General features: G+C 44.6%; 1 protein-coding gene across 15 annotated transcripts in view; it reads right to left on the bottom strand.

Annotated features, from left to right (window-relative positions):
• Positions 1-14,516, bottom strand: part of SNX29 (sorting nexin 29) — a 304,758-nt gene that overhangs the window by 277,827 nt on the left and 12,415 nt on the right. For 14 of the 15 annotated variants that reach the window (XR_014785563.1, XM_084818628.1, XM_084818630.1 and 11 more), the window contains exons 3-7: positions 12,293-12,345; positions 8,711-8,835; positions 5,023-5,203; positions 2,048-2,118; positions 1,011-1,259 (exon numbers count right to left, since the gene is read on the bottom strand). Coding sequence is in view for 14 of the 15 variants with exons in the window: in XM_084818628.1 (XP_084674754.1) it covers positions 1,011-1,259; positions 2,048-2,118; positions 5,023-5,203; positions 8,711-8,835; positions 12,293-12,345 (679 nt within the window). In the remaining variant the exon portion in view is untranslated. Of the gene's footprint in view, positions 1-1,010; positions 1,260-2,047; positions 2,119-3,561; positions 3,764-5,022; positions 5,204-8,710; positions 8,836-12,292; positions 12,346-14,516 lie in introns of all 15 variants that reach the window. The other variant, XM_084818640.1, reaches the window with a different exon arrangement.

Genomic DNA, 14,516 nt, shown 5'->3' with positions numbered 1-14,516 from the left:
TTATTGGATGGAAGCAAAAGATACAGGATCTCACTCTTATGGGGGGGAAATCACAGAACAACTCAAGTTCCAAAGTGGTAAAGTAATAACAGACAATTTTTATGGGACTTGGCAGTCATTGATTGAAACAGCGATTATGAATACAGCCTCCCTACATCTGTCAGCTTTCCGTGGTCAACTTTGGAGAGACCTTTTAGGCTGAAATAGCTTGGAACGCATTACACAACATGAACTGGACAACATGTTCCCCCCTGTTAGATCATTCACTACAGAACCAATAATCAAATGAAGTATGCTGAGATTACTGGTGTCTGATGTGTTTACCTGCTTACTGTTCATTTATATATGCACGTGTGATGAGAACAACCCTGGCAAGACTCAGGCTCATGCTCTCTCTCCTCCCCTCTACTCCTTCGACACAGCCACCAGTTATCCAGAAGCTTCCACAATAGCTTGTCATGCCATCTGAACCAACAAACATGTTCATGTTAACTGTGGTTTGTTTCAAAGAAGCCAACTTGAAACCATGATTTCATTGGCAAACAAGCACCATTTCAAGCTGGCTTGTTTCAAACAAATCATAGTTAACATTAGCCACAGTTTGGACAACATGGCATGCTGTGCTCAAGCAAAAAGTGGAAGCAAAAGCTTCTGGGCTCCTTTTCAAAGCCATGATGAAGGTGGGGGAGCGTGCAAGCCCCAAGGGAGCTTGTTCTCATCACTCTAAATGATGGTTTAACATGACATGAGAATGTAGCCTTGGTCTCTATTTTGGGCAGAAGCAACAAGTAAAAACTGGCCTGTAACAAGTTTATTTGAATGCGGTATCTCCTTGAAAGGGCAAGTATGTCTATTAGCTTCAACGCAGAGGGAAATAACCATGTCTAAGGAAGAGGTCCTGCTTAGGAGACAAGATAGCTTTATGAGCAAAAGCTTCTCCATCTACGCAAGTCTCTTCTCCTCGAAACACAGGCTACACTTTTCAGTCCTAGCATCTTAGAAGCACTTACCACCACTAACGCTCTTTGATAAAATCGGCAACGGGTCAGCATCTTGATCAGATTTGATTAAAATGGAAACAGGAGAGGATGCCGTGATCTCCCTGAGCAGGCTGCTCACACCCTGGGTAGATTCCTTCAATAAGGAGGTGACGTTCTGTGTAGATTCCTTGAGAAGGTCTGAGACCGTGGGTGGGCACTTGCTTTGCCCATTTAAATCCTTGTTATCAATGTTGATTGCAAAAAGAATGGAGTTCAGCCCTTTAGATAAAGCAAACCAAAAAAAAATCAAGATTTAGCATACCTGAGACAAATTTACAAAAATGACACAAATGCACATAGAAATATAGAAAGCTACCCTACCAGGTCAGACTGCTTCTAGCTCAGTACTGTCTGATCCAAGGGAGGGCAGACTTTAGGCTTACAGGATCTAATGTTTTTTACTAGCATTGACCTGAGATTGACCAACCACAGCCAAATGCAAAACAGTAGCTCAGCCGGGCAGACATATGCGAGGTATTAAGTAACAGGATGATCCTGAGCACGTGCTCAGACCAGGAATTTGTGAGCAATACCAGAATCAAGTTCGCAAGTCTTTTCACACACACATCCACACCTGTTTTTCCCCAAGTGCTCTTTTCAGCATCCTAATCTAGGGAGAAAAGGGGTTTTAGCTTTGCTATTGGTAGACGATCGGGAGTCAGAAACCCTTGACACTGAATTGCAGAACTCCCGAAGATCTACCAGTACATCCTGATCTACTTTCTGACCACCACTGTCTACTCTGACTGGCAGCTGCAGTCCATGATCACAGGCAGATAATATCTCTCTTCACCTGCTTCCTAATTGTTCTAACTGGAGATGCCAGGGATTGAACCTGGAATCTTCTGCCAACAAACCATGTGCTCTGCCACTGCGCAACAGTCCCTCCCCAAAACACTGCTGATTCAAAGTTTTGCATATACTTCGGCGAGGTACCAAGAATATTCTGCATAACTGCTACCACTTAAAAAGTTACCCATCACTGGAAAACACTGGCTGATGCTTACCAGCCGCCATTGTGGGAATCATGCTGGAGCGTTCTTCATCCATCATAAAGGACCAGTCTTCATAGAAGACACTAGATGTCAAAGGTAGAACAAAAGGTAAACAAATCCACACATACAAAAGAGCTGGGTCCTTGCTAACTCTCTGTCAGATGGGGATATCGGAATTGTTAACCTACTTCCAACACAGAAATAAAGCTGAAATTTGGTGCATGTGTAATCCATCACATCAGGATTATTTAAACGGGTGAAAGCGAGACATTTTTACCTCTCCTCTCCATGGCTCAGCACTATGTGCAAAAGTTGGAACAACTCTAAACGAAGCCTCAGACTCACACACTCCCCATCCCTTCTCCTCCTCCTGGGCAGCTTCAAGACAGAATTTGCAGGCATTCATTTATTTTCACTTCCCCCTAATCTTGTCTTATTGCGTCATACGAACCAGAGATTGTGTTTTGTTTATTATTGTTTTCATCACCTATTTACGCACTGCTTTTCGAATAAAATTTCCCATAAAATTTCAGAACTAAAAGAAGCCAGTTTGAAACCAGCTTGTTTTGGAACTGACCAGTGTTTGTGATAAACCAGGATCTCTGCTTCCTATGACATGACAAGATCAGGGGGAAAAGAAATTCAACACTGGCAAAGTCCTTCTCTCAAAGTCAGACAAGACTGGAAAACATCCAAAACCACATGGGGAAAAAAGGAGAAAGAAAGTCCCGGGATGTAAAAAATAAAGTTTTATTCCTTGGAGTACCATAACACATTTCAGACCTGTACCAAATATGAAGAATGCCTAGAAATATATGGTACAGGGCTGAAACATGTTGGGCTATTCAGAGGAATAAAAGTTAATGTTTTATATCCTGGAACTTTGCCTCTCCTTTTCACTGTGGAAGTCCCTCTCCCAGCCATACTAGAGGAGAGAGCAGGGAGCGTATATGAGCCTGAAATTATTCTCTGGCTCATTCCAGCTCATGCTCATAGGACTAAACTATTGCTACTCAGTTCCATTAAAGCAGGGTTATCAAACCTCAGGTTTGTGGGCCAAATCTGGCCCTCTGGGAGACAACACCTACTCCGTACCAAATGCCAATTATTCGGTGGATTCTTAGCTTTTGCATGTTTTTCTCCATTCTAAAAGGCTGAAACGCCTCCCTTAAGGCTGAGTCCTGGCAGTAACAGCTTTAAGATGAAACATGCTGGTATCTTGGCTCTTTTGGCTTCACCCGTTTTGCCTTTGGCCTCATCCATCACTGGAATGCAGCCTCCCAAGAGCTTCCCCAAAACTAAATTCGGCCCTCAGGCTGAAAGAGATTCGACAGCCCTGCATTAAAGCTCCCATAAAGGCTGCTGATCAAGTGCCCTTCTCTCCTCTGCAAGCCTAAGAGCTGTGTTATCAATGCAGTCTAGCAAAGAAAACAAGGCCGTTGAACCTCAAACCGACAGGATGAATCAGTCCCTCATCCCATTCCCACGCATTACTATTCTGCTTCTTCTGATCCCAGGCCACTCACTCTCTATAAGCCATGTCAACCAGGACAGTGACTGATGGCTTATGGGCAGACTGTGACCCAAGACAGCTTTCCAGGGGATGGTACGTTATGATGACGGAGACTCAGAAGCAAGCCAGACCAACAACTGCTGGTTTGGATTCTGTCAAGGGCATTTCCTTAGGCCCACTTCAGCAAATGCTGCTTTAAGCAAGAAGGTCAAGTTCTGCAGAAAATAGGTGAAGGGAGAAAAGGCTATTTTCGTTTTAGTCCATGCAAGCTTTTCATGCACAGGAAAGGGAGCTGTCTTTTACGCATGCTCCATTCCATATCTACAAGGAGGAGATGGGAGACCGGAAGAGGGACGGTTGAGATGCATCTATCTCGGTCTAATTAACCAACAAACCATAGTTTATTAGAAGAAGCCTTGTGACTGCATACACTGCCATCTTCACCCCTCCCCTCCCCTCCCCTCCCAGCAGCAGGCAAATTGATTGAAGCCTGGAAGGATCCAACTCTGGTTTTACTTTGGCAATTGGGCAGTATAGAAATGAAATAAATAAATAAATATTTTGCGTCTTTTATGTTGATTAAACCAGTTTCCTGGCCCAAACACCATAGGAAACCATGGCTTAAATGAAGTACTGAAGCCAGGCCTGCAAGGGGAGGGCTGAGGACAGAGCCCGCCAATACACTTAGGAGAATATGGACGATTGTGCCGGCCATGTGCATATGAGATGGTATGCAAAAAAACAAACCCAAACCATTCAAAACAATGGATACACAGTGGATTTGCCCAAGGCCATCCACTGCATATGTGTGTAAGCATTTTGGGGCGCAGCCCCCAGGCCATCTTAAAAAATGGTAATGAGTCCCCAGAGCATAAAAGGTTCCCCATCTGGCAATGCGACAGACATCAGCTTGGAAAACACAGATTGAAATCCCCAATCAGCTACACAAGGACTACAAAGTGCCTTGTATATTTGAAGTGCCCTATCAGCCCAGGCTTCCCCCAACTGGATGACCTCCAGATGTGTTGGACTATGGGAGTTGTACTCCAAAACATCTGGTGGGCCACCAGGCTGGGGAAAGGCTATATTAGCCTTTAATAATGGTCTCACCGCCTCAGTTCCCCATTAGTAAAAGAGAAGCCACATCCTAACTCACAGAGTGTTTGTGAGGACTAACAAGAAATCAGTATGTAGCTGGTGCATTATGAATTCTTTAGTTTTTAAAAGAAAAATCAAAAGCGCTTCAGCTATAACCAACGCTGTAGTACAATTGTCTAGAAGCCTAAAAGATTGAAATGATAGCTTTGCTATTTAAAACCAGAAATGAGTAATTAATCAGTTTCAGTTCACCTCTAATGCATAGTTCACACCATAATTAGACACTTTAGTCTGTTATTGCAGCTTCAGCAGTCTCATCAGGTGGCCTCCGCCAATGCAAATTTACCCATCAGGAAAGCATTAAAACGGAAGTTACCTAAGCCGATTTTTATCCGCAAGCAGCATATGGAAGTATCTCTCCAAGGAATGCTCATTTAGTGCACAGCGCAGCCAGGCACGACTTCTGCCAACGTCCGTCGCGATATTCCTCAGGGCGTAGAAACGTTGCAACTCATGTTTATTAAGAACTTCTTTCACATAGTACCAGAACACAGGCTCTGAAAAATATATATGCGTGTGTGTGTGTGTGTGTGTGTGCGCGCACACGCACACAAGCATACTTGAGATTTCCTAATTCTGATTCGACACAATTCCAAGAAGTTGGATAGAGAAATGCTACCACTATCAACTGCCTCCCCATGCTCGGGCCTGGTTGAAACAGAGCGGGGCCACTCCAACCACACAATACACACATGCCCGGACCCTAAAATCATCTTCAGCTGTCCTTCTCTGCGAGCCCCTGCCAAAGGAATTGAGGCGGGTGGCTACTAAGAGGGCCTTTTCTGCTGCAGCATCCCGGTGGTGGAATGAGCTTCCCAGAGAGGTTCGCCTGGCACCTACATTGTGCTCGTTTTGGCGCCAGGTGAAGACCTTTTTATTCTCCCAAGCATTTTAGTTTTTCAGTTTGTTTTATATCTGGCATTGTATTTTAAATTTTGCACTGCTGCTAGCTTCTTTTCTGTCATTTTTTAAAATTTTATACTGTAGTTCTAAACTTTCAAACTTTTTTTATTGTATGTTATTGTCTTGCATCTTATGGTTTTATTTGTTGTGAACTGCCCAAAGAGCTTCGGCTTTTGGGCAGCATAAAAATGTAATAGATAAATAAATAAAGAGGAAGCAAAGGCCTTGAGTGCTTCCCCCCACCCCCACGCCTGTCCTTTCCCCTGCCACACCCAGCTGCAGAAGGGACTTCCTGATGTCTTCTTTAAACCACGGTTTCCCGTGACATCCACACTGGGAAACCTGGCTTAAGGGCTCCCTACAACCCAGGACTGAAAATCAGGATCAGACCCTGGTTTGTAGTGAGCCCTGAAACAAAGGGTAGGGGACCTATGGCCCTCCAGCTGTTGTTGGACTACAACTCCCATCATCCATTACCATTGGCCATGCTGGCTGGGGCTGATGGGATTTGGTCCAACATCTGGAGGGCCACACACATCTGCCTTCAACCAGAGTTGCCCAATTCAGACATCACAGCAACAGGAAACTGTGGTTTAAGAAACCAGGATGTCCCCTCTACAGCTGGGCAAACTGGGGGGAAGGAGAGAAAGCAGCACTCAGTTCACTGCTTGTTCACACTCCAACAAACTACAGGGAGGGGAGGGTTGGAGTGGCCCCATTTCATCTGAATCAGGCTTTATAGCACCTATGACAATTCCCCCTTAATATTATCTGTACACATCCCTGATCCTAATGATATAGGGCGGGATATAAATGTTTTAAATAAACAAAATAAATACATTATGATTTAAAGTTACACTTTTTTAATCTCCATACCCTCCATCCAGATCATCCAAGCTACTATCTACAGATTCTGTTTTTTAAGAAATGCTGATTTAAGACTTTGAAAAGAGTTTTCCAGCTGGTTGAAGGTGGAACTTCACATTATATCTTCTTGTATGGAAATGGCGTTAAAGCTACTCACAAACTATCCCTGCAGAATTCAATTTCTAATGTCAATTCTAATAATTTACTCATTAAATTATTAAATCATTCTGCAGGCTGGTAACTTTTTCTGCAGGCTAGTAACTTTCTGCAGGCTAGTAACTTTGACTCATTACAGTATTAAATCACTCTGCAGGCTGGTAACTTTCTGCAGGCTGGTAAGTTTGACTCATTACATTATTAAATCATTCTGCAGGCTGGTCACTTTTTTCCGCAGGCTGGTCACTTTGACTCATTAAATTATTAAGGGAGCAATCCTATGGCCTCTAGTCAGCAGCTAGACAGCCATAGGATACATGGGTTTCCAGGAACCGACCTCAGAGCCCGCGCTCCAAGGTCGGTTCCCGGAGAACCGACCTTCCCCCCCATTCCACGCTCTCTCGCAGGCAGCGCAGAACGGCCCTGCACTCTGCACTTGGAAGAGGAGCACGGAGCAGCCAAAACAGGGTGTTCCGGGGGGTGTTCCGGGGTGGGGAAGGCAGAAATGGCAATATGACACATCCTATGTGTCGTCCAGCAGCCTCCTCCTCCACTCGGCCTTCCCGCAGCTAGACAGCCAAACAGCTGTCTAGCCACAAATGCAGGGCAGGAGAAGCACAGAGGGAACGATCCCCTCTGTGCTTCTCCTGCCCTGCATTGGATAGGCGGTTGCCTCAGAGTTTGGAGGCAGCCGCCTATCCCCGTAGGATTGCGCCTTAAATTATTCTGCAGGCTGGTAACTTTTGTGGGCTTATTTAGAAGGCTGGGTTCAAACCAGTTTGTGAAACTTGTATCCCCTCCCTGACTGCCTAATGAGCCATATTTATTGATTCCCTAGATTTTCAAGCCCTTGACCTTCTAGGCATTTTTTTTTTAATACAGCTCAAGAGAGTCCACAGCAAGGGATCACCCTCTCACGTCCCTCGGAGAAGACTGCCTGAAACATTCCATGCTTCTTTGTCTCTGCACATTATCGTAAGCATTTGTCAAGTCAACCAGTAGAACCTCAGAGGCTTCAATCCCAATGCTGACAAATCCCTTAAGGCACAATCCTACACACGTTCAGACAGGAAAAAAAGGTTTACAATTCCCAGCATGCCATGCTTGGAGTTCTGGCCTTTTTTCTGTCTAAATATGCATAGGATTGCACCCTTAGTGCATTAAAATATAGACAGTCCTACACAAGAAGATTCTGCGGAACAGAAGGGCTGCTTCTATGGGTTAGCACCTTACTGTCAGCCAACCCCAGAAGTCCATATACAGTTCCTTCTGCCCTTTCCCTCCGAAGGGAAGAACCTGGAACCAAGACCTGGAACCAGAACTGTGTCATCAACCACCAGAGGTCTAAAGAGAATGCTCACACATGCACACACACACACACTCTACCTCTAACGATATATTACATTAGTTTCGATTTTAAATGTAAGACACTTTGCGAGTCAAATGTAAAAGCAGAGTGACAGGGAACCCGTATCTCTCCAGATATTATTGGACCATAACTCCCATCATCCCTAACTATTGGCCAACCTGAGTGATGGGAGTCCAACAACATTGGGAAGTTATGGAGTCCCAACTGCTGGTTTACATCAAGCAGCTCATATTTATTTATTTATATTTTAAGTATTTATAGGCTGCCTTTAGGGCCAAGCCCTTTCAAGGCTTGGCCCTAAAAATTAAGGAAATTGGCTTGGTCCTTAAAATTAAGGAAAAAAGCCAACGCAAAGATTGCCACATAAAGGGGAAAAAAAACCAAATCCATATTTGGGCAATGCCTTTATTAGGCTAACTAAACGTCACAAAATAAGTGTGCTTGCACATTATTTTGTGACCTTTCGCTGGCTTAATAAAGCCCAATTATGGATTTTGGAATGAAAAAAGAACATCGCAATTCCAATAAAATACAACCGTATTAAGACAGCAGTTAAAATATTCCCAAGGATCATAACAATGCATTTCCCCCAAAAGAGAGACACACACAATATAATAGGTCTTTCTGTTGTCAGCTGTTTACACACACAACAGACCATTGAAACATTTTCTGAAAAAGAAGCGTGTGGCATATTGGAAGCCTAAATTACCCATTTCAGTTTTACTGGAGAAGCCTGCGGCCTGTTTGATTGCTGCTGCAGTTAAGGCTAGTCCCCGGGTCTTCTTCAAACCATGCTGGAGCACAGATTCAAACTGAGCACAGAGGCACGTAACTCTGTAAAACAATAGGAATTCAATGAGAAAAGCTGTGGGAAAAGTAGAAATGAAGTAGGAAAGAGAGAAGAGACCAGGAGCTAGATGGTCGGTGTTGAGTTGTGTCGACTTCCCCATTTAGCATGGAAACCTATTTCCCCAAACGCTGCACTCAAACATAAAACTGCTGTCCCTGCTGCTCACCCCCACGGGCAAGGTTGGGAAAGGCTTTCCATCCATTTTACTCTGGGAAATTGGAAAGACTGGGAAATCAGAGTTTTTTAACATCATCCTCTTTTTCTGAAAATGCACAGAACTGAGGGAAAAACCTAAGACAGAGACCAAATCACAGATGCAGTCAAACTCAGGTTACAAGCCAAGCCCGATACAAGGGAGATGCCATTTCTCCCACCCAGCTCTGCCAATTAAGGCGGGACTGAGGGTGAACTCACCACTGGTTAATGCCCTAGTTAATCTGTGGAATGCACTGCCTCAAGATGAACATCGACTTGGATGGCTTTAAAAGGAAGTTAGACGAATTCATGGAGGACAGCCATTTCCGATGGCTACTAGTGATGATGGTTATATGTTATCCGCAGTATCAGAGGCAGTATTCCTCTGAACACCAGTTGCTGGAGAACACGAGTGGACATGCTATTGCACTCATGCCCAGCTTGTGGACTTCCCACAGGCATCTGGTTGACCACTGTGGAAAACAGGATGCTGGACTAGTTTAGACTTTGTGAACATATTCCCTATGTCCCAATAATCAAGGCAGGCAAAAGAAAAACAACACAGCAAAAAGGAGCATTTCTCACCCACCCACTGACAACATACTTCCCTGCAAGGCACAAAACTGGCCAGAAATTCAGAAACTTCCTTATTCTTTTTTTTCTTTTCATTTTGTTAACAGGCAGAGTCAAAACAAGTTTAGTAAGCAATATTTCAGAAGCTATTTGTTTTAGGCATAGCAAGAAAATATCAGACCAGAGTAACCACTTAGGCCAGCCTTCCCCAAGATCTGGTGCCCTCCAGATGTTCTGGACTACAACTCCTAGCATTCCTGACCACTGGCCATGCTGGCTGGGTCTAATGGGCGGTTTTTTTATTTATTACATTTATATCCTGCCTTTTTTCCTCCAAGGAGCCCAAGGCGGCTCACAGAGTCCTCCTCCTCTCCATTTTATCCTCACAACAACCCTGTGAGGTAGGTTAGGCTGAGAGTCTGTGACTGGCCCAAAGTCACCCAGTGAGTTTCATGCCCAACTGGGGACTAGAACCTGGATCTTCTGAGCCCCAGTCCAACACTCTAACCACTACACCACACTGGCAACTAGAGTTGTTGTCCAGAACTTCCGGTAGGCACCAAGCTGGGGAAGGCTGACTGAAGTAATCCAAGCAGAACAGAAGCATTAAGAGGAACTTCAAAAAAATTTACACAGTAATTCACTCAATCAGAAAAAAAGTTCCCTAAAGAACTTGCATCGCAAATACAATTCAATGCACACAAGAAATCCCCTTGTAAACATCAAAAATAGTTCTAGGAAGCATGACAACATTTCACCAATTAAAAGAGAAGAGACACTTTTCAGTTTTGCCTTCCTCAAAGTAGGCTAGCCACATTCTGAAAAAGTCAGAAATACCTTCGAGAGAAATAACCACTTCCTAATCATAGTAACCTCCAAGCGAGCTAAACCAATCATGAAGCGCATCAAACAAACCCTGTGTAGCCATCAATGTGCAGGAGTGAGCAAGCATGCTGGCTCCCAACTGCCTGAACCTACTGAGCTTAACAACCCAGGACACTCTGTCCCGGCCTGTTGTCCATGACTTCCAAACACAGAATTATGGGTTGCTGCAGGAGGAAAAATCTACGCTTACAACCCAAGAACAAACCACTGTTCCCACCACCCACGATACACAATTCCGGGTTCATACATCATGGAAAACAACCCAGGGACTGAGCATTCTTGGGCTATTTAGCTCAGCGAGAATGAGAGGGCAGCCAGGAGCCAGCATGCTCTCACTTCATTCATAACAACACCCGGTTTAACAAACTGTGGGTTCTTGCAATGTGCAAATCGAGCCACTTGTTTTCTAAGAAAAAGATGTGTGTCTGAAAGAATTCTTAAGGCGCAAACCTATGATTTACACCCTCGATGCTAGTAAGCCTCCAAACCTGGAGGCTTACGAGCATCCAGTGCAGAGAGGGAGGAGCGTCAGAGGTGACTGTTGCCTCTGACGCTCCTCCCGCTGTGCATTTTCACTAGATGAGCTTTTTTTGCCCATCTAGCAGGGGCGTTGTGGGGGGGGGATAGGCTGCAGAGGCTTCAGGATAGCTCATACCCCAACCTCTGCAGCCTCCTCCCCTTCCCACCCACTGGAATGCCCCCATTACCCCCTCTCCGAGGCTGAGTTGCTGAACTTGGAGAGGCAGCTGGCATGGTTCTTTCTGCACCTGCTATAAGAGGGAGGGGGAGACCGAGTGCAGATTCCCAGATCCAAGATCAGAGCGCTATCTCCAACCTCGGATCCAAGAATCTGAAGTATCGTACAGCCCATCAGAAACGCCGTCTAAGAGCCGTTTGCTCCATCCGAAATGTGTTTTGCTTACATTGTATTTTTGTATATGTTCTATGCTCTCATACAATTCCTCATCAATAAATATTGTCTTTATAAAGACTGTGTCTCGAGGCTTTGATTTAATTATTATTATTATTTTTTGGTCAACTACAAATACCTGCTAGGCCCACAGCAACCGTTCAGCTGTGATTCCTTCATAGGAGAGTCTGCATCAACTAGTTCATTTATAACTTAGTGTTATCTAAAGACCAGGGGTATGAAACCCTCTCCTGATATGCACACTGCCATGAACTATAGCTCAATGCTAGAGCACATGCTTTGCATGCAGAAGGTCCCAGTTTCAATCCTTGGGATCCCCAGTTAAAAAGTAGTTGCAGAGGTTGTGAACTCCTCATTCTACCTTGTATTCGCCACATACACAACACTCAAACAACCCCCTTCTCCCACCCCAGATCAGCCCAAATGCATCTACCAGGTAAAATTAAGCAGTGCCAGCTATGGGCTTTTGAGGGCTGTTGAGCAAGACATCCTCAATGGGCCCCCTCACTCACTTGAGTCTGCCTTATCGCCGCCATTATCACCAGCTGCTACTGGTCCTCCGCCTCTTTCTCATCATGGCTACCACGTGCTTGCTGGACAGGCAGAGAGCCTGAGAGCAAGCAAGCAACAGCATCTGCTGCTGCTTCTTCTCACCACCACCATTGTCTGGGCCAGAGCAAAAGGCAGGTGAGCAAACACGTTGCAATGGCGAAGAGGAGCAGAAAGTCCAGGGGGCTCTTGTCAGTGGGCCCCTGCTGGGGTGTGGGCCCGAGGCAAGTGCCCGACCACATTGCACATTTCATGGAAAAAAAACAACAACAACCACAAACGTTGGTTTAATATTGCATCAGATTTACCTGCTATCCGAATCTGAAGCAATCTCTTTCCTTCCTCCGAATCTGATCTGGCACTGTAAAAAGAAGTAGGGAGGTTAAGACCAATAAAGCAGCTTGAAGATGTGTAATATCTTGATACTCAACAGGAAAAAAAAGTTACTTACCATGCACCTTTAGTTTAAATACCAAAGATGGGAAAAAACGAAACAACTCAAGGTGCAATCCTATACAGGTTCAGACAGAAAAAAGTCGTACAACTCCCAGCATGTCCCAGACAATCCTAAACCTGCACAGGATTGCGCCCTAAGTTGGAAAACCAAGGTTAGCTGCCATCCATCCTGATTTACAGGTGTCCACATGTGTTGGCTTGGCTTATCAGCCACCCATTATTTGTTGTTGCCACTGACCTCACCCCACCCCCAAATCCTCTGCACGTGCCTACGAGCACTGGAGCAGGGGGTTGGCACTGGAGTGAGGGACAAAGAAAAGAAAGGATGCCAGAGGATTCAGGAGAGGGGAGGGATCAGTCTCTCACTTTCTAGGGACCACTCATGAACATGCCCGAGTGTTCAGATCACCCTCTGAAGACCTGCTCTAGGTCCCTCCGTCAGCTGAAGTGAGGCAGCAAAGAGGGGAGACAGGGGTCTTCTCTGTTGCTGTGGCACCCCATCTTTGGAATCCCCCCCCAAGCAAGGTTCATCTAGCACCATCTTGGATTTCCTTTCAGCCTCTGGTGAACATCTAAGTTAACTGCCCAGGGCTTTTAACTGTTTTATGTAGCTTTATGCTGGCTTTTCATTGTATTGCTCTACTTCCTGTTTACTGTGATCAATTCTGCCATTTTTATTCATTATTAATACATATTTATAAACCGCCTATATCTACTGATTTCAAAGCAGTGTACACAAATCATAAAAACATGAACGTATAAAACCGATACAGGGAATATATTGTATCTACATATGCATAAAATGGCAGGATAAATCGCACAGGGAAGGCTTGCATGAACGACTGTGTTTTCAACATGCACCTAAAGATAAAAAGTGTTGGTGTATGTCCACTAAGATTATTCGACGTAATGGGTGCCGCTATACTAAATGCCCTGTTCTGAACAACTGCAGAGAAGACCTCAGCTTTATGTGGCATTTATTTATTCATTCATTCATTCATTCGTTCATTCATCCATCCATTTTATTTCTATACCTCCCAATAGCCAAAGCTGTCTGGGCGGTTCACAAAAATTAAAACCAAAGAGCACAAAATAAAACAATATAAAATATATTAAACACTAAAACCAAAGTATAAAACCTATACAATACACAAATATACAACCAGAATAAAACCTAGCAGCAGTGCAGGGATTTAAAATACAGATTTAAAACAGCAAAGCTAAAAGTCTAGAAAGCTAAAATGCCTTGGAAAATAAAAAGGTCTTCACCTGGCACTGGAAGGAATACAGTGTAGGTGCCAGGCGAACCTCACTAGGGAGCTCATTCCACAGCCGGGGTAGAAAAAGCCCTCCTCCTAGTAGCCACCCGCCTCACTTCCTTTGGCAGGGGTTCACAGAGAAGGGCCGCTGAGGATGATCTTAAGGTCTGGGCAGGCACATGGGAGGAGGCGATCCTTCAGATAACCTGGCCCCAAGCTGTGTAGGGCTTTGAATGTTAATACCAGCACTATGAATCGGGCCTGGAAATGGACTGGTAGCCAGTGCAGCTGGAAAAGTACTGGCATAATATGAGCTCGTTGGCTAGTCCCTTAAGGCGGGGCTGCCAGAGGCTGCTCAGGAAGGAGCTTGTGGGGAAGAGGACTAGGAGAGTCTCATTGTTTTAAACGATGCTTTTTATTGCATTGCCTAATTTTGCATGCTGTCCCAAGAGCATCCACTTAAGCACAGTCAATAAGTGCTCTAAATAAATAAAACTAAAATAAAATTGCATTTTAGGAAGAAATTATTTTAGGCAGAAACTGTACGAGTCTTTCACCTTGCTTCTGCACAGCCTCCTCCACTCCCAAACCTCCCAATGAGATGAGATACCAACCCTTCCCCAGCCTTAAGTTGTCTGCAACTAATGTATAACCCAGAAGAGAGACAGTTAGTGCCGGCGTTTTCGAAAGCAGAAATTTGTGGAGCCCTACAAAATTTACTTGTCTTAGCCAAACCTACTCCTGCTCGAACATAAATCAGACAATGTTTTTGCTAAAGTATCTACAAATAATTACGTACAGATCTTTGCTGCTCACC

The sequence above is a fragment of the Heloderma suspectum genome, chromosome 12 (assembly GCF_057233095.1).
Source record: "Heloderma suspectum isolate Gila_16-S chromosome 12, 16-S_ref, whole genome shotgun sequence".
Classification (NCBI taxonomy): Eukaryota; Metazoa; Chordata; class Lepidosauria; order Squamata; family Helodermatidae; genus Heloderma; species Heloderma suspectum.
This window is presented reverse-complemented; position numbering and strand designations above follow the sequence as displayed.